The following is a 25,882-nucleotide window of genomic DNA, read 5'->3' as shown; positions in this document are numbered from 1 at the left end:
CTGCATACATTTCTCCGGTTATGATCCCACAGAAAGAAGATAACGCATAAGAAAATTTTTGTCACTCCGAATAAGAGCTTCACTCCACTGACGTGTCTGAAGAGTTATGGCCTTTTCAGATTGGGTTAAATAGAATGGCTTAAACATTTCTGACGTCAATGATGACGTCTGAGTTGAGTTTGATCACAGTTGTGTGATTAATGACTATACAGCTCTGATCTATTGTGAACAAATTTTGCTTCACCAATCGCATAATGTTGGCAATATTTCAGTCAGTTAATGGTACTTTTTAAAGAACTTTTTCATTCTTTTCCCTTAAATATACACAGAAGTAGCCTGCTAAATCCACATGTTCTGTCAAATGAATATACACTTGCTTAGTGAATTATTCTTCTGCTTAGTACCCTCTGTAATATTAAACAATTTGTTTTGCGTACCCCTTTTCGCTGCTTTCCTGGAATGGAGGTCAAAACGCCCGCTAGTTTTGGTCAAAACGCCCGCCAAGGCATTGTTGTGGGTTAGCCGATATAGAAGGGTAAAAAATAGATCGCCGATAACTTAGAAACGAGAGATGTAAGGCGAGGTGTACGTATATTGCAGCTTGTAAAAAGCTCCTAACAAGGGAGGCAACCCAACCCGATCCCTCCCTTTTAGAGCAATTGCAAATCCATCAATAAATGTTAACGCAAGATTGTATAAGAATGTACCACGCTTTATTTCAACACATATAGCCCAAGTGCAACAATAATAATGACAAGCAGATCAATAAACATCAATCAGCGTAAATTGCCTCTCTTCTCACAATTAAATGTTCGCCATTAGACATCGACATTAGGTCAATAAGAAGGTAGAAAACAGGAGAATGAAAGAGCTACAAGTTAAGGTTGGTCGCCTCTCTCAGTAACTCGGAAACGGAATACATCACAGGCCTATAGTTCTCCCTCAGCTGGAATAACTTGCTCTGATTCTTGCGTAGTTTACCCGAAATCAGCCGCATCTGCATACTTATTTGTCCAGCCTCGTCTTCAAGAAGAGGCAACAGGAGGTAAAATCACGTTTGGATGGCTGGCGTTCATTCGTCTATGCTTATGGTTGTATTCCACATAAGCACAGATAATTAGGTTTCCAAGCTAAAAGCTTGGAAGACTTGTTCTTATTCGGATGATTAGGTTCTCAATGCACTTACTTTTTACTAATTCAAGACTGAACCAAATTGCAGGTGGATATTGTCAAAAACAAATATACTATTCAAAGAAGTTTTGGTACCATTTCCGCTGTTCAAAGGACAAAAACCTTTAACAATCTTCTCCAGAACTATGGCACGGACCAAGCTGAAATTTAGCATGTTGTTACAGCATTCACAGAGAATCATAGTTTGCAAAAGGTGTTGAATTCCAGTGAAAACTGTAGAAGCTCATCACAGGTTCTGTGACGTCACATTATGACATTTCGAATTTTTGAATTTTATTTTGAAATTACGAGTAGTGCAATTATGTGTAGCTTGGTATGCTGAACTGGAATCTGGTTCCATTTGTTGATTTATTTCTTGTCTACGCGGCACAGTTTTCCTGAAAATGCGTAAAATGCGTGTAAACCTTATTGTATTCAGTGGCATGTTCATTACATCAGCATCAACAGTGACAATTCCTAGGTGACAGGTGGTTATGGCGGCAGCCTACTTGTAACTAAACACAGGTTATCTACCTTTCCACACTGCAGTACACAAAAGCTCTGTGTTTAACGGGAGCCGGATGAACGAAAACCTATTTTTAGCTACCTGACGCTATGCTGACGTTGAAAACAATTATTATTCTCCGAATTTTTGTGTCACGTCTACAGGAAAAATGACGACAGCGCAATTCATAAAAAAAGTGACAGTAATTGGGTCTCTCTGGTTTAAGTTTCAGCTGTAAACGGTGTACCTCTTGCAACAAGTTCAAAACATACGATAGTTCAAAATCAGCAAAATGGCTGATACCTCTTGGGCTTTGTACTAACGCACATAATTACTTCAGTTTTTCTACATTGCTGTTCCGTGCGTGTTCGCTTAATATTGCAAGTTTTTTTTAAAAAGACTATAATGGTTTGTTTGATATTGTTGTAACACATGCTATATACCACATGGTGGAAGAAATGAAACAAACCAAATGCCCTCAAGCACATGTAGGCGACAGATATACAGCTAGCCTTCTGTTTTAACACACCAGCAACACTGCAACAACGACTGTTACACTGTCAGGTTCTGAAACAATTTTTTCGGAAGCACGTGCGAGAAAAAAAACCCTGTATACACACCACTTGGAACCGGTAAAACTGCAAGCAGTTCTTGTTAATAGTTTGCATGTATAGGCAATATATCTTCGACGGGAGGTATCAAGCGTGCTTAGATTTGCCTTTGCATCAGCCAACCATCTGATACGTAGGTCTCACCTAAGATGTAAAGCAGCACATACTTTGTTCTCTCACACAAGGCAGACCATCACTTGACAGGTGTTTCCGTGGTTATTCCCCTTGTAGAGGAAATCTTTAGCGTACCGGGTATAACAATCGGTGGATTTGGAGATGTAAGCCTAATGGGGAATTTATGATCACAATTTTAGACGTTTTGGAAGGGCGTGAGATGCCGTGGAGAGGGTAAGTATATTATTTTGATGTGTGTTGTACATAGCATTATATTCCATAAGTAACGCGCGGTGCGGAAGTGCATGCAAATCCTGTGTCATAAATCAGTGCCCACTCACTGGTTTGGGTCGGTTTGACCCTGCTTGTCAATATGTAGAACAATGTCTGGATGCTTTCGGTCACCACTATTCGTCACCAACGTGCCAGTTTTTACAAACCTAGCAGTCTGACTTAATAAATGATTTCTTGATTTAGTTTAATGTTAGCGATCGATACCTAACAATATTTATGAGAATTTGCGGTGGTAATGGTGCAGGGTGGTAGCCCGAACATCCAATTCTCAATAAAGGGATGAAACGAAAATTGAAAGTAGAGCAATATGCTGTAGTGTTTCACATTGCACTGGCTTACACTGATAACCAGTGTACATGATCTATTTTTTTTTTACTCCGTTAAAGTCGCAGGTTATAACACTGACTAGTACAAACATTATGAATGTAGGTCCATATAGGAGTTTAATTTTTGTGAATGGGCTGTCAGCCAGTCCGACACTGTCCTAGTCTGAGTACTCTGTCTAGAACTGTCATACTGATATACTGCTTGTTCTAGTCAGTGTTTTGCATTTAACAACTTAAAGGTCACATTTTAAGCACTTTTTCAAGCGAGCTTGCAGGTTTGTTGTGCCTTAATTAATCCAACAAAAAACTGCATACTGTATCAGTCAGCATTGTTACTTAATTCCCTGTTAATTCATTTAGATCTGTTTTCCTGTCAGACATCACTGTGCAAATGCCACCCTCATATAAGTGAAATATTCATGAGTATGACAAAACACTGACTGTTGTGCAAAAACTGGCACCCTCTGTGAGTGTTCTGACTAGAACAGGCCAAGACATGAGACCCTAGTCTGACTCAGACTAAGACTGTTCTGGCTTTCTTAACAAAACTCCTTCAAAACAAAGATGGACTTAATTAAATTACCATGGTTGAGATAGGCATAAAAGTAAGATATTTGTGAATGAAAACAAAATTTAATAGGATAAAAATTATAGTTGTGGTTTTGCAATGTAATCAAAAAATAATATTTCCATAATAAACTTGATGAAGGTATTCAGCCTTGTATCTGAATTTTTAGATTGCTTAAATGGTTTGTATTAACATTAGAATTACCTGGGTTTAACACCTGTTTCATTTTAAAGGTGAACAAGGAATATAGAATAGCTTTCCAACCTCTTATTTAAAAAATGTTGCTCCATTACATAGTGAAAAGAACCATTTACTCAGTACAGGCACATTGGTCTTCTGTGGTGCTGTATCGAGTCTTTATTCCATCTTGCTTGAACCTCATTAAGGTACATGTAGATCTACAGTGTACACACCTGCCCAGTGATAATGTGACTCGGACTTGCCCAGTTAGCACTTGGCCTAGTGTGGCAAGCCAGATGAGGTGTTAAAGACTTTTGGAATTATGCTGTCACCTACAGGCTATTGTATGTAAGGGTATTACCCTAACCCATTACATAATGGTAAATCAAGCAGCACTAGTGTTCATGAGCCAACCATTTCAGGAGATCAGGTATGTACATGTATATGTGAGTTGTTTAATACATGGAGCAGTCCTCAAAGCCAAGACTTCAAAATGCGCCTAGCTTTCAACTGTGTGTTAGTTTGGTGGTATGCATACTATCTGATGAACACAGTAACAGTAGCTGCATGCGGGACTGAGATTAATTAATGATCTGATTACACTTCTCTGACTGGGGACCGTTGTCAGCACTAGATAAATTTTGTTTCATGCGCATACTTGTATATATATATGGGTTGATTTGGGTCTTGTTGGTTAATTCTCAGTGCAGGTATCTGATCTGTGACCAAGGAGGTTGGATGCTCAACTCACTAACTGGGCTGTAGAAATATGTTTGATTCTGACAAAAATTGCCAACCAGATGAATCATTTCAGCAGATAATTATGCTATTATTAGTTATATTCAAGAATTTAAAATAAACACGTAAAAACTAAGCTCATGTGGATTGTTCATACAAGAAATTTGTTAAAATGTTTGACTGAACACCTGGTGACATACATTCGTGTAAAGATTTCTAAATATTCATAATTCTTACGTAATTGTTGTGCCTTCCTCAATTGTGTGTTTCTTTCTCAAAACATGTTGAGTAACATCTGAAGTCCTACGTTTGACTTAACCGTCAATGACTGTTGGCTTTTTTATATTTGCTCACATGGTATGACTGGGTTCTATTCATCCTGTAGGATAGATCTTTAAGTTTTGGAAAACAGTTGATTACTAACGTCCCCTGCCTATCAAGTTACTACTTTACAGTGTTTAAGGTTCTGGACCACCAGACAGATAAAATCCCAAGCTGTTGATTGTCACAAAGGTAAATATAACGGGGTGCATGGAGCACGCAGTTTTGTGAAAATGTGACTTTTCACATGTGCGAAGTCACGTGACCATAATTTCATGTGGTTTAGCACCAAGACGTGTGCAGAATTTTGCTGGCTATTTAGAAAACACATACTAACAATCCTTGAGACATAAACATTGGTTGAACGTGCAGTTAGCATGCTCCATGCTGGCCAGTCTACTGTGGCTGTTGCACATGCCATGAGCAGATGGACGATTCACAACTTGAGGACACGTGTGCATCACCCCAGGTCAGGATGCTCACGTGTGACGAAGACAGTCAAATTCAGCTATGTCATTTGCGTCAATCAGTAACGTACTGTTTAGAAGTCACGTAAGTGCCTGGATCATATAAAACCTAGTGTGACCAGGTCCTACTCCTGGAGCTGGTGCCGTTCATGATTCCTCGTGGCCCAGGCCTCCAATTCCTCATGGAGTAGCCATCAATATCACCTGACCTCAATCTGATTGAACACGTATGAGATACTCTTTGAAGAAATCGTCGTGCCTTGAGACATCTACCCAATAATGTTCAAGAGCTGGCGCTATGTTGGTACAGCAAGTCAGTGATACAATGTTGCCCTCCTGTTGTGAATGCTGTAAAAAACCTCCAAAACAAATGGCTAGACCCTGTGAAATCAAAAAGTGCCCCATCATGCTACTGTTGACTGTGGAGTGTTCACCAAGAGCGCCTTAATGCTAAATCATTTTTAAGTGAACATTCATTATGACCATAATCCAGATTTATCCACTAGCAGAACACTTCGTTCTATATGATTATGTAGGGAACATAAAGTAACGCATGTGAAGTCTCTTTTTTTGGTCAGTATGCAGGGACGGTAAATGGAGGATACACTTTGTGATGCCAGTTCATAACAGTTGAGTTCACTTGGGTCTAAACCAGTAAATTCAGAATAAAGCAATAGAACTCTCAATCCACAATCTGCTATCCCAGCTTGCATAACCCCAAAGTTTTTGTGAGATATCGGAAATCTCACTTGTTTAGACGTCATTGATACTTTGATGGAAGTGACTGTGTGTGTTCTCCTCGTAAGGTAAGTCTGAGATAAAATCACATTTAGTACTTCTATATTTGTTCACCAGACAGTGTAAATACATGAATTTATTACAGTTTATCATTCCCTTTGTGAGTATGTTATTTTTCATACATTTCAGATTTTAATCTAAACCTGATGTTGTGTACAAGCAGAACCTAAACCCTGGACAGTTGTATCCTGATCACAAACCTGATTTAACAAGATGGCCCAATCACCCTGTACAACACACAACATGGTGTACAACTTTGCCAAGTACACCATACGCATCCTTTTCACACTAGCCACCAACTTCTACTCTATACCTGCGTACTTAGTGTGGATGTTTGTTTTATGGCCGTTGCGAATCGTTCACCCGAAGCTGTACTGGGCTGTGGAAGCATTTCTCTTCAACGGGTTGCTGTCTATGGTGGTGGCCTGGCTTGGAACGGCAGGCTATACCAGTAAGTATTGTCTTTCTCATGTGGACAACAAATTTTGTGCATTATACACAGTATGGGAAAGGGGGCGGGTCATGGCCTTCTTCGATTACTAGGACATACAAGGTGATGGTACGGTTTAGACAAAGATTCTGCTGCCGCCATTATGTCCCTTTAATAGTGGAAATTAAATAAGGTCTCATCAGTGCTCATGGGTAGCTGACATTGCCTTACTTGAAGCTTGTTGGAGATCATTTGCCATTGGACAGATTTCAATATGACATACGTGTACAATTTGAGTTCACTCTGCAGTGCCTCTTATGTGTCATTCATGTGCCAAAGGTTGGTGGGTTACACCTGCCTGTTTCCTCCACCCTTGAAACTGACTGCAAATGTACATATAAGTGAATTTGTCTTCAGTATGGTTTTACACATCAGTCTTTTCAATTGCTGGGACACATAAAGTACAGGTTCAAAACCGACCTTGGACAAGAAATTTGTAGATTTTGTTGACTTATTGTGGCAGACAATGTTGGTGTGACAATTTGCATAAACTAGTCCAACGTTTGTTGAAGACCACTTCCATGTGGTGTACATATTTGTATTTCACATGTCATGTTTGTGGGAAATTGTGCAGTACCTTGCCAGAGGTCAGTGGTTTATCCCTGTCACCCATATAACTAACAGCCATCCTATAAATGAAAAATTTTTTTATCAAATAAATAATAAACACCAATCAAGTAAATAAAAAGTGTGAAAATAAAAAGGTACATGTAGTAGATTGTAATGACTAGGGCAGCATATGCAAACGTTGCATTTTTGAAGGCATATTTATGCTATATTTCCTGTGAATAAACATATGTACTTTTTCGAATTCTGGCTTATGAAAGCTTTGTGATGATGTTAAAGCAATATTCTGTAATATTGCTGCCAAATCTGTTAATTATTTTCCTCTTACATTGTACTTGTATTATCTAATTTTAATTAGATATATTAAAGGGGTACAGAATCAATGCTGATTGGCTGATGTGAGAGATAGGCAAGCTCAGGCCTAGCCCAAGCTGAGTTTTAGGTATGCTACATTTTTTAAAGCTACCTGTACTTATGTACAGGAAGTATTTATGAAACATAACGAAATCTTGACTTTTCCTGATACAGTTGTGGAGGCTGGTGATGATGTAAGCAGTCTGTATGAGAAGGAGGTGGTCCTATTAGCAAACCACCAGTCAACTGCAGACGTACCCATACTGATGGCAGCTGTCCACCCGAAGCGCACTGTGGGGGGTAAGGTCATGTGGATCATGGACATGCTGTTCAAGTACACCAACTTTGGGGCAGTGTCCACACTAAGAGGGGATTTCTTCATACAGCAGGTATAGTTCAACCAGAAGAATGTATATTTCCATACATAATTGTAAAAGAAAATTTATGAGAGGGATTTTGAAACATGTAACTGAAAGTGTGGACCAATTCGTCACCAGTATGTTAAAGGGTAGAAAGCAGCTCTAGCTGATTGAGTTGTACCTATAAGTCAAAGAGATTAGCATGTACCACCTGGCAAAAGAGAGTGGTTTACTGTGAGCCCGTGGCAAGATTCCTGGCACAAGGCCACAGGTGATAAATTAACATGTAAATATGTACATGGGACACCTGTGGTTTCAAGACTCTTTTCCTGGGGGATTGCCAGGCAATATTTTATGAGTTTCTGTGTATATTCAAGATTGACTTTTGTCTTTGTCAACAGGGAAAACTTGGCAGACAGGAACAGCTGGTGAAGTTGAAGAATCACCTGACGTCCTCTTACATTCCCACAGATAAAAAGTGGGTGGTCATCTTCCCAGAGGGTGGGTTCCTGAGGAAGCGTAGGGTAGCCAGTCAACAGTGAGTGTCCAAACAACATTTTATATGAGTTACTCCTTCATTACATTTTGTTGGCACAGCTTAATATACATAAAGAGCACAGGGTGTTACCTCAAGACTTCACTGTTTCTCCAACACAGAAATCCGACTACCCTGATATAAGTGAAAAAAATTAAGTTTGAGCTTGTGGTGAGTAACACCAATGAAATAAATAAACTCCTGTCAAAAGTGAATGGTATTAAGAGATAAACATTGGAATCTGCATCCTGGGGGCAAAGTATTGGCATGGCCTCATCCATTCGCCTGTCCTCATTTTTATAAAAAACCCCATGTCTCTTAACCTGTTGTAAGGAAATTCATGAAGTTGTGTAGATATAATCTCTATGACTCATACATGTGCCTTTCTGTATTTCCAAATCTAATACACTGACATTAATTTGCATACTATTGAAAAGAAATTTGAGAAATTTTGCCAAGATGCTCAATGCTGCAAGGAATCGGCGGTTAGGAGGAGTGTTGTAGTTGTACTGCTCTTTTGAAAAGTATTCCTTGAAGGTGTGCCAGTGACGACTGAACCAATTATCGTCTGTGTAGGAGTGTCATATCATGATCACTGGATTCTGAATATTCATTGTTTGATTGCTGTGGTATTTATATGGAATGAAGTAGCCTTCATCTGTGTAAAACAGCTATTTTGTCACACTGTTTGAACCACGATACTCCAGACACATTCTGTCAATCAGCTCTGTGTATCAGCTGATCATTCCACATGTTTAACCAGATGTTTAACCACATGTTTAACCAGATGTTTAAAGAAACAGGGTATTACCAACGCTGTGATATGCACTCATGTAGGACACACCATAGAGGATTCATCATTGATATGTAGTATCAAAACAGTTGTAGAGGGCTTAAAAAATAAGTCTGTCACTTGAAAATGTTATTTGATTTTGTGGAGTTCTTTTGATCACGTCACAGGTATGCAAAGAAGAACGGTTACCCTGTACTAGAGCATGTGACATTACCCAGGATTGGGGCTCTACAGGTGGTACTGGACACACTGAGTAATCAAGACAATAGCAAGGGCTTCACATTACCAGGTGGGTTTACCTGTTACGCTCAGCTTGTGCCTATCCCGCCAAAACCGTGCATTATTTTTAATGAAAAGACTGTTTTGTCTGTATTTTCACAAAGAAACTTTGCATTGACAGATGGAAGCAAGAAAAAACCACTGGAATGGCTCATTGACCTGACGATAGCTTATCCAAATGGACGACCCCTTGACCTTCACGGGATCTGTATAGGTTACTGGCCTGCCTGTAACATCGTGCTGCACTATAAAGCTTACAGGGTGAAGGACATCCCACGAGATCCGGTGCAGCTGTTGAAATGGCTCTACGACAGATTTGAAGAAAAGGAGGCTTTCCTAGAAGCATATTACATGACTGGTAAAGTGCCTGTGGACACCAAATCTGACAGGGAGCTGCCACAGAAAGAGCCTCACAGTCTGCAGCAGGACATAATGGGTGTGGCTCTGTTCCATGTGTTTTACCTGGCCTCCACCTACCTGCATTATTGTCTTCTCTATAAGCCTATCCTCAGCCTATTCCTTATAACCCACTGAATATTGCCATGTGTATGCAGATAAGACCAGGATATACATGTATGTTACTGAGGTCTCAATACACCTGAACAGTGTATTCTACCCCCAACAAAAGTGTATGCTGTCTCGAGTTACCCAGCATCCAGCTGACACTCTGGGAACACAACTACTAAATAGTTTAAAACACAATGACAGTAAAAAAGGTTTCACAGTCAATATTCAAGTTTCATGTAAATCCTGCAGGAATCACAGGATTTTGCAAGCTAAGGGTAACAGAATAGCGGAAGGTGTGTCCTCCTACACTGGTTTGGCTTGGACAAGAGTTGTGCCTCATGAATGTTATTTATTTTTATGCTCAGGTGCATACATCAATGCATCCCGATATAAAAATTAATACAATATGAAGAGAATTTTTGACTTCTAACATAACAGGTGAGCACTGTTCAAAGTAAAAAGTTGATTCCCAGTCTGTTATACAAGTCACAAAATCCTCGTGTCTTTGGCGAGATTCCTGCAGAACTCAAGTACGGCTTAGTAGAACAGTGCTAGTGGACTTTGATTGTCTGTTAGCTACTCTGGCTGCATTCATATGTCTTCCTGCGTTACATTATAAACACACTTACATGCAGAAGGCAATTAGCCATTTAGAATTCACGTAACATACATCTTGTATTTTAAACTTTTTAGAAGTCCTACTGCATGTACCAGATGGTCAAGTAACAAGAGACAACGCAAAGATTCTGCAAGACTACCTACTGGTCTGTGTTTGTAAGCCACCAAGGCCAATTTGCACTAAATCTCCTGTGTGGGTTTCTTTGACATTGTATGTCTTAAATTAAATGTACACCTAGAAAGATTTTTTTTTTGTTTTTGTGGTAGGTTTTTTTTTTCTCAGATGGATATGCTAGAGACAGTGTGATCTGATTGAAGTTTAGCAGGACAGCAGATGTATGCTTTATGGCAAGAAATTACTACATACTGCCCTAGTAGTGTGTAGTGCACATGTGCCTAACGGAAAAGCGTGGTGGCATCATAAGACAGTGTGATCTGGTGTGGTTATTGATGGCTTGATTACTAAATAGATTACATATCTCAGCCATATATTTGGTAATATTTACATAATCCACACAGGTTCCATATAGGCCAGTTTTCAATTTGTTTTTAATGAGAAGTCTACGTACTACTGAACGGTTATTCCTTGTGAAGAGGATGTTGTTCAATGACATGATGGAAACTTTAGTCATTTTTAAGTGCTTTTATGGTATACTTATACTCAATAATATTTAATTCCACATTATTATCATCTTAATATGATTATCAATTGATGTCTTTTGCACTGCACCAAAGTTTCCAATTTCACCAATGCACTTATTATGGTTTTAATGAATTCAGATACCATTTTATAGTGTTGTTTGTTTAATAATTATTACTAGCAAATTAACACATTACAATTAGTACTACAAAATTAACACATCATATTTATTACTGTAAGATTAACACATTACATGATAGCATGTCGTGGAGATATTATGCACAATGTATTCAGTGACCACTATTATCACTGGAAATTCACATGTATAATGAAAGAGGAATGAAATAATTTGTGTCAGTATTCAAATTGTGGAAGTGTGGTCGAAAGTGTACGCTTTGTATGACTACAAACTTTTAGGTGAATTGATATGCAAATCAGGAGGTAAGACTAGTTAAGCCAATGAAAGTTGTTTATTATCTGTGTTGTTTTTAAGGTATTGTGGATGTAACATGAGTTTTATGTGTGTAAATATATAGCTGTGATGTAATGTTGTACATGTCAGAGAGTTGAGCACAGAAACAACACCTTCTATTGCACTTTGTGAACACATTTATCCCCTCATACATGTTGTTTTATATTTGTTTATTTTTTTATTACTATTTTTTTTGTGTTGTTGTTTTCTTCTAATTTAATAATGTACAATGTTGTACGTACATTTTTATTTTGAAAAAAAGTTATAAATGCATTTCCCATATATCTGTATATGTTGCTCCTTTGTTCTGTATATTTATGTAAAATAGTATTTATGCATAATTTAGTTGGTGGTATAAAGCATAACACATACATGCTCCCTCTAGTTTAGTCTTTTTCCCCACTGATAATATATCTTTCAGTCTTTGTCAGATTATAGCTGTGTTAAACTGCTAAAACCCTGGGTGAGACTACAGCAACAATCTCTGGTGTCTTGAGTAGGTGACGAGTACCAAGTATCAAGTGGTAACGGTCAGGATATATCATTACGTACTGGTACTCACTGAACCTGCCGTAGTAATGTGTTGAACATTTAACATAAATCAAAGTTCAGAATGATGTGAAAGTGCAGAAGGCGTCGTCATTTGCTGGTTCTGTCTGAATATTGAACCCTCAGTAGTAACATTGCTTTAGTGATAATCATAGAGGATTGACAGAACATTAGCGGTCAGGCCAATACTGAACCTTCACCAGTAATGTGTGGTACATTGGAGGTAAGTCAGAATGAGGTAAAAGGTCGCTGGTACTGTCTGAATATTTCAGCTTCTGAAGTAATCTGCGTTTTAACTCTTTTATGTTCAAGGTGACGAGAACCTAGTGACAAGATGAAGGTAAAAATAGCAGTCACTGTTGTTGTCTAAATACTGGACTCTTTTGAATACCATTGGTCCTAATCTGACCAAATCTTGTTATTCTTCGATTTGTACCTTTCGGCGACAATAGACTGACAATTTATACCTTTCTATTTGATTGGCTTCTCCATTTTGTGTGTCAAGGGACTTGTTTTGTGAGCTGGAGTGTGAGTTGGCAACTGTTACACGAAAGCATGGCCTGTAAATTACAACTTACCGGTAGTCCGTGTTTCGGGATGCCAGTACAGTTGAATGTTGACTACGTTGTAACTTACCCACAGTTGTGAGGTCCTTGTGTCGGGAAACGAATGCCAGATTTTAGCTTCTTTTTTGGGGGAGGGGGGGGGGGGATTTATATGTGGAAGTATGCTCATAAAAAAGATGGGATTTTATTGAGATTATTATATTCCTTTCTTTACATGCAAGATTTTCAGTTAACCAGAAGGACTTATGTTGTGGATGGAAATTACGAACCATTGGGAGAGTAGTGATTAAGTTGTTTGTGCGTCATATTAGAGTGGAAGATACAACTGAGTATAATTAATCCGGAATTACCCGTTCTAACGCTGTGCACTCAAGTTACACATTTTATGGAATAAAAGGCATATACGTGGTACTTACTTGGGTGATTAACATATTCCACGTAATTAATGCGAAGGTTCTCAAAGGTTCTCCGTATAGAACGGGGGGTTTCTTTTTTATTGTTTTTACAGTTTCATGTCGCAAAGTTTTAATAGTCATATTTTCTGTCGTTTTTCCCGTATGTCGTTGTGATAATTTGTTTGTTGTCAGTATTATTTTGAACCACGTGGACCAAGAATTAATTAGGCGGTCACCTGTTTTTTGTGCTTCAGCGACCTTGATGCTAACCTGCTGTGTTGCCACATTTTACACAAACATTTAGCTATACCGAATTGTATGCTTTCTGTTTCAATTCGTATTTCCGCCGAACTTAAATTCGCTCTTTGACTTACCTGGTTTTAATATTTACCCTTTTTTCTATGGAAGCAGAATTATCGTATCGAATTCGTGTCTCGACAACTGGCACACTGTAATCAGAAGCCACTGTTACAGAGCTTTTTGGTTATTCTGTTTCCCAAAGTAATTTCATTTCATTTTATTCGTGTTTGCATGTTCTCAAAATTTGATTGCGCTGGATTGTAAATATTTTAATTTCTGACACATCATCAATTATCATGTTCACTACTCTGCCTGGAATACTCCCAACTGCTTTTAGCTGTCGTCCTGTAACTTACATCATGATTGTATTTAACAACAGCATTCTTCAAGAAAGCGTGCGTGAAAGTTTTAGCTTAGATGGTTCACATAAAAATATCCTTCAATTGACAAAATTATGGGTTATAACGATAGAATCAATGTCCTGTAGCATGTCACGGCGAGATTTTCCGGTGAGATTTAGCTGATCCTGTAAAATCGTTAGTGTTCACATTTGGGGGGTATATTGTTTTTGTTTCTACTTTACTAGTAGACAAAGCTTATAATGTATCCTACATTGGTCCTGTGAAATACAGATTGCGGCTGATAGTTCCCCTGAATAAACTGCTATTCAGTGCAAACGAATGACTATTATCTCTTTTTTATAAATAAGGATTGATCCAAGTTTCCGTCATGTTTACTGTGTACGAACGAGCGATTTCTGCTCTCATGCGAAGGTTTTTGAGACTGCATACAGTAGTGCATGGTATCTAATGTTCACATTGGGAACATCTTACCAAAATGTACTCACTCACCTCCTTTGCCAGAGGGGCAGCGCCTATCCAATTTAGGTGTTTCGTTAGGGTCATATTTCATGTGTTAGGTTATAACATTAAAAACTTTTGTGATTTTGTATATGTATACATTTTCACCTCACAGTACCCATAAAGTTTAGTTGCTCAAGGCATTTGTTTATACCTCGTCGCCGCTTTTGTTGTTTTCCTTTTAACGGCACTACCGGTGTTTTATTTTCACGTTTTGTCATCCCGTTATACCAATTCATGATTTCCTATCAAAGAGAAACATAGCATATTGCCAAACAACACTCTATACCCAGTTCTCACTGTGAATATTAGATACAATGTATGGTCAATATAAACCGAAATCCTCGGTCAGTCTATATATACTCTTTAGCGTTAATTCTATAATCAGGAAGACTTGTAAATTACAGGGAGGATTCAATCTTCCGTTGATACTATTGGTACATCAAATGAGCTGATTTTTTGACTGGCAGGGTTACCTGCAAAAAGTCGCTTGGTGTTTGATCGTAGTGCCTACTGTCATTCAAGTATTACGTTACCAGTTTGCCCACAAATCCGTCTTTCCAAAGACAGAATTGAACTGTGGCCTGTTCGAATTACTTTTAGCGGGAATGGTTACCTATTGCTATGTATACTTTATTGTCTTCTTGCTGAGATCAAACAGCTCAGTACATAAAGCCACATTGATAGGATTATGTGTGAAGTATGGATAGGTAATGAATTGTATACCTATGGTGGGAAAGGTTTCAACTGTTGGTATCAGCGAGCCCTTGCTTGCTACGATTGTGAATCAAAGTATTTCGGAGATTTGGATTTGAAAATCACATATCCTAGTTAGACGTATTGGAGTATAGTTCTAAAACTTTCAATTTTTCCTTCTTTCCGTAAACCGGCCCACTGTACCTTTGTATGGCTTAAACCACTCAATATATATATATATATATATATATATATATATATATATATATATATATGTGTGTGTGTGTGTGTGTGTGTGTGTGTGTGTGTGTGTGTGTGGAGATGGTGTTTAAACAGGCTTATGTTGATCACATGTATCAAGCAATGATACTTATGTCATTTGTGACGATTTGTTTTAGTAATATATTATGCACTTCTTTTGTAAAGGAGGAAGCCGAGCAACGATGCTATACTGATAGAATAGAATAACAAATTGATGGAAATTCAATGGTGTTTTTATGACGTATACATGTATATATATGCAGTGTTGTTCACTTCACGTTTATTGTGAATAAACAGAAGAAAAAACAACGACAGCCTGTTTGTTATGTATCGATCATGGGACTGTGTTTATTTTGGGGACAGCTTGTGAATTTAGTAAAGCATCTGATGTGTGTTTCTGAATTAGCAAGTATATACAGTCTGATGTCAGAAGCTTTTGAAACAACAATATGTCTTTGGTATTCCATAATGGGTTTCAGTGTCAGAACTCGGGGACAGTTATCAGAAGCGGTATTTTTAGTACAGACAAAAGTGCCATTAATACTTGAAGGATAGAATTGGTATTGGGATTTTAGCCTGGTTTGTCTTTCAGCAGGCCTATATTAATGAACAACAGAAACCATGCACTCAAAGATGCGTTTGTGGACATGAAGGACCCTATAAAGGACGTGAATCCCTTAGCCCTTATTTCAGCTATGAAAACGAGTCCACAAGGCCTACTTTAGATGATAAAATTGCCTTCTTACATGCAAATATTTTTCTCTATTATAAAATAGTGAGCTGGGAACATTAAAAACGATATACAAGTTTCTTCTCACAAAATTTGTAAAATTTTAGACAAAATTGGGATAACACCTTGAAAGTCTAAAAAAGTATTAAAAGTTCTAGATAAAAATGAGATAAAACATCACTATATTTTGATAACATTTTAGAGAAAGGTTTTATAAAAAAGTATTTATGCTTTGCCTAGGAGTATATTTTTCAAGAACCAAAAAATTCTGGAAAAAATCAGTCCATAACAACATAAGTATTTATTTGCTCGAATACATCAGTTCTGGACAAATGATAGTATTATAAAAGCATCTCTAGCATGTTTCAGCGAGTAAATATTAATATGACATCCTGTTTTATAAATTGTTTTAGTGGCATTTAGAAGTTGGCACGGAAGTACACTGGACAATGCCTTGCGCATGGATTTACAACCAAGAAGTTGTAAATCCATAAGCAATGCCTTGTCCAGTGTACTTCCTGTTTTGTTTAGAAGTCACTGATCATTCATTGATAGCTTTGAATTCAAAACAATATTTCCTTAAAAGGAAGATTGTTGTAATGTTTTTATCTAATTTTATCTAATAAGGCAAAGGGATAAACACATATCTTATCTATGTAATTATGCACTACGAATACAAATACATAGTTGTGGACTCGTCCAGAATTAACGAATTAACTGTGAAGAACGGACTAGATCTACAAACATACTTAGATGCTTCGTGTTTCCAGTACATGTCGACATTTTAAACTCCTCCCCCACAACAGAAGGTATTATCCCGCCATTGATAAAGTCACAGGCGTCCAGTAATTCTCCCACCTGTGATTTGGAATGTTCACGACACTACACTTTGTGGAGAGGACCGTGGTAACAACCAGTACCAGAGCTAGAACAACTTCTTGCTCATGAACAGAAAGGACCAGACATAGCTATTCACAGCCCTGCTCAAAGACTCTATCGGCCAGTATGTAAGGAAGGGTCAAAAACAGGCGACCAAATGAAGAGACAGGAAATGCTTGAGAAAGTATGAAGAGGACGAAGAGCTTGAGCCAAGGCTGTTGAGCAGACGCTGCTGGCCATTGCATTAGAAGCTTACGAATTACGATATGTACACCATGTTACATATAAAGTTAATTGTTTTGCCAAGGTGCTATGAATTTCATGGTTTGGTGTAAAAATGCCATATCCTGTATACAGTGACAAACTGCAGCAATCTGCTTAACATAAGAACAGAAATGCTGTTTTCGTTTCCTGATTATATATATTGAGTAATGTCCGGAGAGGGGATTGTATATAGGAATCAGTGTCCTCGGGAGTGGGGGCGGGGGGGGGGTCAGCACACCTGTCCTGTTGGGTTCCTCTCCTTCGGGCTCTTGTCATACATTTGTACTCAAACCCAACTGAAAGGTATTTTCAGATATCCAGTGGCTTAGTTATCTATGTCTTACCTTATTGCGCAACAAACAAACGATGGGTTGCACAGCAGTGTTCAGATAGTTTTGTACCGGGTTGCGGCCCTTTGTGAGTCGAAACCATAGATTAATGTTTTGTCCCATATGTGTAAGAGGAAGTCTGCAAAAGAATAGACAGGTAAACAATTTCTTTTGTAATGTACAAACATTCGGCCCCAAAGTACTCTCTTATACCATTTTGCTATTCTAATGTCCTACAACGTTCTCTGTTTCTTTTAATTCGTATTGCCAAAGAAAATTAATTAACTATTCTGTAAAACTGCCCGGACGTTGCGTTGGTGAAACAAAATAGCCATCTTGTGTTGACACATAGGGAAAAAAGCCACTTCATTTGCGACCTCTATAGGCCCGGGTTGCACAAAAAAAAATCACTTAGGCTCTACAGAAACCTGTAGATTGAAACTATCTGGAAATCTGAAAATATTACAAATGCAAAGAATATACTATCGCTCGCAGTGATTTAAAAATAGACATTTTGCGATAGGCTTAACGGGGACAATTTTATTCACCCACGCCGTCTCTTACCAGGGATATCACGTGGTATCTAGCTTCCGGGTCGGCTTACAGAATACCAGTTTTGTTCTTTGTTTTTGCCTTTATTGAATAATTAAAGGTTAGAATTAACATGAATTGCAGTGATATAGGCTACACCCCATATCTAACGCTTCTGAGAGAAATCCAAAATACAAAGTCGTGGAAAATTACCCTTAAGTTTTTGACAGCGTTATATATGCATTGATGAGGGATGTTTGGATTATTAGCCAATTCATTTTAATATACTTCTGGCTTTCAGTGTATGTACCCTACAGGTTACTTTGTTACTTGGATTATTCAATGTCACTCAGGGGGGATGTGATTTCTGCTAGGAAACAGACCACTCCCCTTGCGGATATCGTGGCCCGGAAAATCAATGCTTCGTTCATACAGTTTACAGTGGTAGTTTTGTTACCGAGGAGGACTATGATGTAATTCTCCGTGTATACACATATATAGACCTATGTGTGTCTGCAGTCTTGGCTTACATTAGTAGATCATACGTGTTTGCGGACACAGGACCCATGCTGTGAGACAGTAAACGCGCCTCGCTTGGTCGGCTCGCTTTGACAGTCTTTGGGGTTGGTCATGTCTACTCACCAACAGCGAGGCAATGACACATAGGTCTACCAGTTTGTCAACTTGTTTTCACACATGATCATGTGCTGCTGAGAGAGCGGCGTTGTTGTTGTTTTAGCAGGTAAGTAAACAATTACGTTAAACACCTTCCTTGCACCTGTGACACGGGCTGTATACTATGGGGGGAGAAGGGGTCTCACGGGGTAAACCGACAGAGTTAGCAGTAAAGGGGGACATCGGGTATAAATATGACGTAGTTGTGTATGCGGTGACCTCAGACAAACAAGGATTTGACAGACTATAAGACCGACTGACCATTTGGAAATGCGGCACAGGCGGAATAAGATGGGGTAAGTATAATTGGGGCTGACAGCTTTGACCGTTGTAGTACAAGTCGCCCGGTCAGCGGTTTATGATAGCCTGTAACTCTACAAGTAGGTCACAGGTATACGCTCATAGGCTCCCGAAGCCTTTCTACCCAGAGAAAATAAGCATGACAATTGTACAGGGGGCTATATAGTGTTATAACTTAACTACAAATTCACCTGGTACTGATGGCATGCCGTATAATGTGTAGACCTATAGGTGCGTGGATATTAACGCGTATCACACAGGCAACGTACGCACTGGTCTGAATCACAAAGTAACCATAAATGTAGCACTGAGCGGGGAATCCGCGAGCCGGTTTGTACTAGTCAGCTTAGAGTTAGCCCCAAAACTCTGCTGTGAATTCTAATATTGTGTACAGGGCCCTGGCTGGCCAGCGGTAAATATGAGCTCAGACTACATATAAGCCATCCTTAGACCGGATTTTCTGGCTAACTTCAGGCGATGTACTATGTTCATACTTTGACGTGGCCTCTGCCTTAATGGTACACGTAAATCGGTCCTTAAGGTATTTCGCCAAATTGTGTTCTACAGGTACTCACAACTGTAACAATTTATTTATTTATTTATTTATTTATTTGGTTGGTGTTTTGCGCCATACTTAAGAAAATTTCACTTATACCACAACGGTCAGCATTATGGTGAGAGGAAACCTGCCCATCGAAACCTCGACCATCCTCAGGTACGACCTGAGAGGAAGCCAAAGTAACAAACTTGAACATCTATATCTTTGTGTACTAAATTTTACTTGAGAAAACACAATGTGTATTGGTAGTGGGCCATATACACGCTGTTGCGTACGTACCTCTAGTACACAAAAGTGTGGATGTTCAGTTTTGTTACAGTTGGGTGTAGTCTATCTAGCTGTGATTCGCGGTCAATTTAGAGAGTGTAAGCCTGTGGACATGAAACCACGGTGCATGTGAAGTCACTGTTTTTGAGAGATGATTTCTCCATCCCTTCACCCACTTTATTCGTTGTGCTTTGGCGGGAATAAGCGAAGGACGAACCCATAATACTCGCGTGAGCGTTTGTGAGGTCTGGGGCCACTTTCACAAAGATGTCGTACTTATACAATATCGCCCATACAGCACAATGGTACGTTAATAGTGACGGACAAAATATCATATGACAAATGTACGATAAAAAAATGTCGTACGCCGCTTTGTGAAAGTGACCCCTGGTATACACTCATAATTGATTGAATACAACTTGGCTTGAAAATCTGCTCATTCCGCTAGCGAAACTCCTTTAGTAATTTGCTAACGATTGTGGTTTACACTGTCTACTGTGTACTGGTGGTGCACATGCAGTGTTGTGTCAAATATGCACATCCGCATAATTTTATGAACCAGCACTACACAAATTGTGTATGGTTGTGTGTACCACTAACACACATGTCAATGTGGATGTGCACATTTGTACACAAACTGGCTTGTATGTTATTAAATAACAATTAAATATAATGTTAAGTTGTATACGTACACATCTCCCGTCCTGTAATCTTGCCCTAGAACAAAACTGAACGATCTGCCAGTTCTGATGACTGAGTAGCGTGAATGTGCTTGGCTAAGTAATCAACTTCAAGACATTAAGGCCTTACAAAGGTCAAATAGGGGTGATACGGTAAATGACCTAAAACGTCTCTCGTGACCATGTTGCATATTTTGCAGATTCTCCGAGTTCTGTTGAGGTATTAAAGAGGTTAGTTTGATAGAGGATGATATCCTTTTAGGGAAATGTTTCAGCACCAAAAGTAATTTTTTATGACTTTTAATCGCCTCTTAAAAGGCGCCTTTTTGGGGCGAAATTTTACGTCATTTACAGTATATGACTGGTAATGTAACATCACAGTACCGTATAGTACGTCGACACTTGACCTATTAAACCAGTTCAAACAGAATATGGCAATGGACGACATCGAGTTGAAAGTTTCCCACAAGGAGGAAAAGTTAACTGACTCTTCTCCCAAAAGTTAAGTATACATATACACCTACAGTGAAAATATGGGGAGCGAGTATAGTGGACGAGTGTTAAGGCGTTTGCTTTTAATAGCCAGGACCTGCGAGGCATGGGTTCAACACCGGAGTTGGACGTGGAGATTGTGGATCTCCCACTCTCACTAATTGCAGACCTTGGAGATTGTGGACCTCCCCATCTCGCCTTTGCTTCCCCCGCCCATATATGAAAACCAAAAGTCTTCGAATAAGTTGATGACTTAAACAACAAATGAATTAATGTCGTATTTGTACTTTCAGGGAAAACGGAGAGATCATGGACAGTCCTTTGGAATCAGAGGTAAAACCTCTGGTCAAGGACAGGAACGCTGTCGTTACAGACGATGGTCAAGTCGTCTTTAAACAGGGTGGCGTCTTCAGAAAAGGCGTCCTGGAAGTTGTAGTCATTACGTTTTACACAGCCTTGATGTCATTCTTCCCAATAGTTCAACAGTATATCTATAACAGAGTTCTTACAGAGGAGATGAACAGAAACCCAGTTAACGCGTCAGTCGTGACTCACACTGATGACACCACAGAAACGTGTGGCAGGAACGGGAGTAGCGCCGCCGAGGCGGTTGCCCAGAAGCAGGCCGCTCAGTGGCTGCTCTACTTTGGTCTTGCCACAAATATCCCTGGGATCTTTTCTACGATGATTCTGGGGGCTTACACGGACTTCCGAGGCAGGAAGATCGGCATGATCGTACCAGCCATTGGGAGTTTGATAAGAACGGTTATTTCTATGTTCGTGATTGGCCTAGACTGGCCGATGGCCTTGTTCGTGGTCGGTGGCTTGATCGACGGCACTTGTGGCTCGTTCGGCACCGTGTTCATGGCGGCGTTCGCGTACTTAGCGGACACCACTCAACCCGGCAAGGAGCGTACCATGAGGATCGCCATTCTCCAGGCGGCCATAGGTATCTGTATGTCGGTGGCTCTGATGGGAACCGGCTTCCTCATTAAGGCGGCTGGGTTTTTCTATCCGATGTTTTTGAGTCTGGGATCGCTTCTCATCAACGTCCCACTGGTTCTGTTCCTCTTGCCAGAAACCATCCAGAAGCGCAACGACATCCGGATCTTGGACTGGAAGCGAATCAGCAACGCCTTCATCACGTACGTTAAACCCAGAGAGGATGGCAAGCGCTGGAAGCTTCTCAGCCTCCTCCTAGCGCTCTTCATGGTTGACATGGTACAGATTGGAAAAGCCCAGATAGACACCCTGTTCCAGTTAGGCGTCCCTTTCTGCTGGGACTCCGTGAAGATCGGTATCTACAGTGCAATCGCCATGTTCCTACAGATCTTTGGTTTGCTGGCCTTCCTGAGGCCTTTACAAAAGTTTTTTTCTGACAACACTATCGGTATAATAGGATCTGTGTCAGGAACTGCTTTTCTCATCATGACCGGGCTCTCTGTGAATGACGCCATGTTATATGCAGGTAAGAAAATTGAACAGTCACAAGATCTTTTCCATTGTTCATCAAACGAATTCAACATATGCAAGGTTGACTTCACTTTTCCTCTCAACTTTTTGTATTCAGTCATGTACCATTCTTCCATACAGCAAATTTCGGCACGTATGACCATTGGCCAACCGGATGTGAACAACTTTCTCAATTTTACTTTAAAATAAGAAACATGACATGAAACACTAAAATGGAGAATCATTTGAAATCAGACAGTCTTGCAGTAAAGCGTTTTGTGTTGTATTTATCTCCACAGCTCCTTTCATTGGCCTACTATACGGGGTACCATCGGCTATGTTAAAGGCTGTTATGTCTTTATACGTCGGAAAACAGGAACAAGGTACGAATTTGCTGATTAATGAAGGCACACTCTTGGCAGGTGTAAGCAAGATATTACATTTTCGATCCCTAATAATAACTGTTAGAATTAAATTGTATAGATATATGAACCCGTCCTTCGTTAGTAACGCATATACGATAAGAAATAACTGTTGTTACATATTTAATCTTGAAAATTTAATACATTTAGGTTACGTCACCAGACCTCTTTCAATCAGATGTGATTTTTACTATGAGGTTTTATTATTATACCTATGGTTAACCCATTACATGTGACTGCTTGTGCCTTTCTAGGTTGCCTGTTTGCCGGGATATGCAGCATTCAGATGTTATGCTCTACCGTGGGAAGTGTCGTGTTTAACGCTGTCTACATGGCCACAGTCACCACCTTCGCTGGCTTCGTTTTCATCTTAATGGCAATTCTCTTTGTCATCTGTATCGTTTGTATGACGTAAGTGTTACACATATATATACCTACATAGTCATCTTTCTCGTCTGAATTTATTTATTTAATTGGTGTTTTACACCATACTCAAGAATATTTCACTTATACGACGGCGGCCAGCATTATGGTGGAAGGAAAGCGGGAAGATCCCGGGGGAACCCACGACCATCCGCAGGTTGCTGGAAGACCTCCCTACATACGGCTAGAGAGGAAGCCATCATGAGTGACAAGATGCTCGTGGGTCATTGTGCCGGGCTGGCGCGCTAACCGCCTCAAGTAGGGAGGGAGGGAGGGACCCCACATGCCTAGATGATGTGAATATAAATGTTTATGTGGTATATGTGGACTGTAATGTAACCACTGTAACTGAGATGCAATGTTTGTTTTCGATCTTATCAATACAAAATCGATCTCCAAAACACGGACATAGATTGTCAGTACTGTAACCTTTGGTTTAATTTTAATTTCAGTGTTGTGGAGATATTCGGTAGAGCTGGGAAAAGGTACGAGTCGATAACCCCCGTTGCCGGACAGTGAACAGGCAACTTATCAGATCTGCTCAGCACCTGGGAAAGCAAGAAACGAGAAGGACTCCGGTGCAATATTTGATACTGTACATATGTAAATATATTTTTTATCTTACGTAGTGTTTACTGAATAAAGTTCCCTTTTTGTGTGACGAGTTTGTGATTTGGATTTCATTTTCAAAGCAGCATATAATGCAAACATGCTGACCACATATCTATAGTCTACTCAGCTAAGCATGCACATTTAACGTTGCAAGTGCAGATCTTTTTCATGGATATGATTGTTCAATTTTTACGCCATGTAATCGAATTTCACTGACATGGCGGCGGTCAGGTCTATGTAATCGTGCTAGAGAAAACCGGTCAGAGCCGGAACAATAGGCACTTTCGCAGTGTATAGCAGCGGCATTCCGTATTTAATTTAATGTCGGTTTCGTATGTCTTGCACTGCCAGTAACTATTGTATGGTCGTGGGTTTCGACCAGGATCTGCACCCCCACCCCGCCACAATACCCACCTCACAACAATGTTGGACGCACTTATATATTTATGTGAAATATTCTTGAACACGACGTAAAACGCAAATCAAATAAATTAATCAAAAAATCTATCTTGCACTTACATCATTCCATCGTTAAGTATGTGAATGATTTTAAAGTTTAAACATGGATGTCCAAAATTTCATCGCTAGACTGACAGCTGACAGACAAAAAGACAGCGGCTTGTAAAGCTGTTTGCGCATCCAACGAAAGGTTTACACAATAATGCACAAACAGCAGTTGTATTCACTTCACATTGTAAAAATGCAGGCCTACATCATATATATATATATATATATATATATATATATATATATATAATCAAATATCGTAGTCCTGATGTATCATGGTATATGATAAGTGAGCAAGGAAGTCACATGTGGTGAGGATAAACATACGCCGTGTCTAACCCTAGCATTGCGAGTTATTGGTTGCCTATGCGGAAATATGACAACAGGTGACTTCTGTAAACATCTGTATATTATACAGCCATGGAGTGCAGTGCACATTTTAAGCGTGAAAACTGTATGGTGTCATGTGACAGACATGAATTATTCACGACTCCCGCCTTTTGCAGTCTCAGCAATGCTTGTATTCATTGGCTTCTGCATATACATGCACTGTTATTCGGCCTGCATTGCTTCTCATCATAGAAACCAGTCAAAAAAAAAAAAAAAAAATGAAAAACCCAAAAAAAAAAAACACAGCATACACATAAATATATCAATATGTCAAATTCTTAACTTCTTGTAGGTTGTGACATTGCCTTAAAATGAAGATGTACTTCAGTGTATCCTCGGTGTTTCATCGCTAACCACGAGGCAAGCGCGTCGTTGGGGTGTCTTCGGCATGATACTTTAGTGGCGGCATGGACTAGCACTGCCACAATACGACACAGAATATGTATATACACCTAATGACCTATCGTCATCTGCAGATTACAGTAGCGTGGGATTTCAAACAATTGATAATAAACTGAAATGCGCGTCCATCTCAGTGAAGGAAATTACATCAAATCACGTTTATTAATATGTACATATCGGTCTTCAATTCTATTAACACATGCTAAAATTAGCAAACGTTATTTAATCCAAAACAATGAACATAATGCATGCATGGATTTTGAATTATTTATTTTAAATGTTATTAATAACCGACAGGCCACATTTTGTACGCTACTGGATCTATATATAGGCCAATGCTCAACAGATTAAAAGGAGCAAAGAAGTGTAAAAATCAGGACATGAAATGTGTAAGACAGTACAAACAAAATGCTTTAAGTGTAAATAATCACTTTATTACAAGCTACATGTAAGTCTGTACACACTTACTTACAAATTCAACTTTGGAAGTTTACTCGCCTCTAAGCGAACTTGAGGAAGTTTACAGGAACAACAATCATAATCACACAACATAAACTGATGACGTAACACTACCGTCATTGCTTGACGTCATGGTGGGAAATGAACGCTTGTGGGTCTCCAAAAGAATAGCTCCC

The 25,882-nt window shown here is 39.3% G+C and overlaps 2 protein-coding genes across 3 annotated transcripts; both read left to right on the top strand.

Moving 5' to 3' along the window:
- The first annotated feature begins 2,557 nt into the window (after positions 1 to 2,557).
- On the top strand, positions 2,558 to 15,201 carry LOC135466878 (acyl-CoA:lysophosphatidylglycerol acyltransferase 1-like). The gene is made up of 6 exons (XM_064744631.1): positions 2,558 to 2,634; positions 6,222 to 6,543; positions 7,678 to 7,892; positions 8,264 to 8,400; positions 9,358 to 9,479; positions 9,591 to 15,201. Exons 2-6 carry the CDS (start codon positions 6,306 to 6,308, stop codon positions 10,001 to 10,003), a joined length of 1,125 nt encoding a protein of 374 aa, XP_064600701.1. The 5' UTR covers positions 2,558 to 2,634; positions 6,222 to 6,305; the 3' UTR covers positions 10,004 to 15,201.
- A 3,327-nt stretch (positions 15,202 to 18,528) lies between these two features.
- LOC135468635 (proton-coupled folate transporter-like) lies at positions 18,529 to 24,019 on the top strand. 2 transcript variants are annotated; one of them, XM_064747000.1, is made up of 5 exons: positions 18,529 to 18,808; positions 21,333 to 22,507; positions 22,791 to 22,874; positions 23,168 to 23,324; positions 23,789 to 24,019. In XM_064747000.1, exons 2-5 carry the CDS (start codon positions 21,349 to 21,351, stop codon positions 23,853 to 23,855), a joined length of 1,467 nt encoding a protein of 488 aa, XP_064603070.1. In that variant the 5' UTR covers positions 18,529 to 18,808; positions 21,333 to 21,348; the 3' UTR covers positions 23,856 to 24,019. The 2 variants fall into 2 exon arrangements, with proteins under 2 accessions (XP_064603070.1, XP_064603069.1); XM_064746999.1 differs by lacking the exon at positions 18,529 to 18,808 and adding an exon at positions 18,971 to 19,037.
- Positions 24,020 to 25,882: the final 1,863 nt, after the last annotated feature.

Source organism: Liolophura sinensis, chromosome 6 (genome assembly GCF_032854445.1).
Source record: "Liolophura sinensis isolate JHLJ2023 chromosome 6, CUHK_Ljap_v2, whole genome shotgun sequence".
Classification (NCBI taxonomy): Eukaryota; Metazoa; Mollusca; class Polyplacophora; order Chitonida; family Chitonidae; genus Liolophura; species Liolophura sinensis.
Note: the sequence above shows the minus strand (reverse complement) of the source record. Positions and strands in the feature narration are given on the sequence as shown.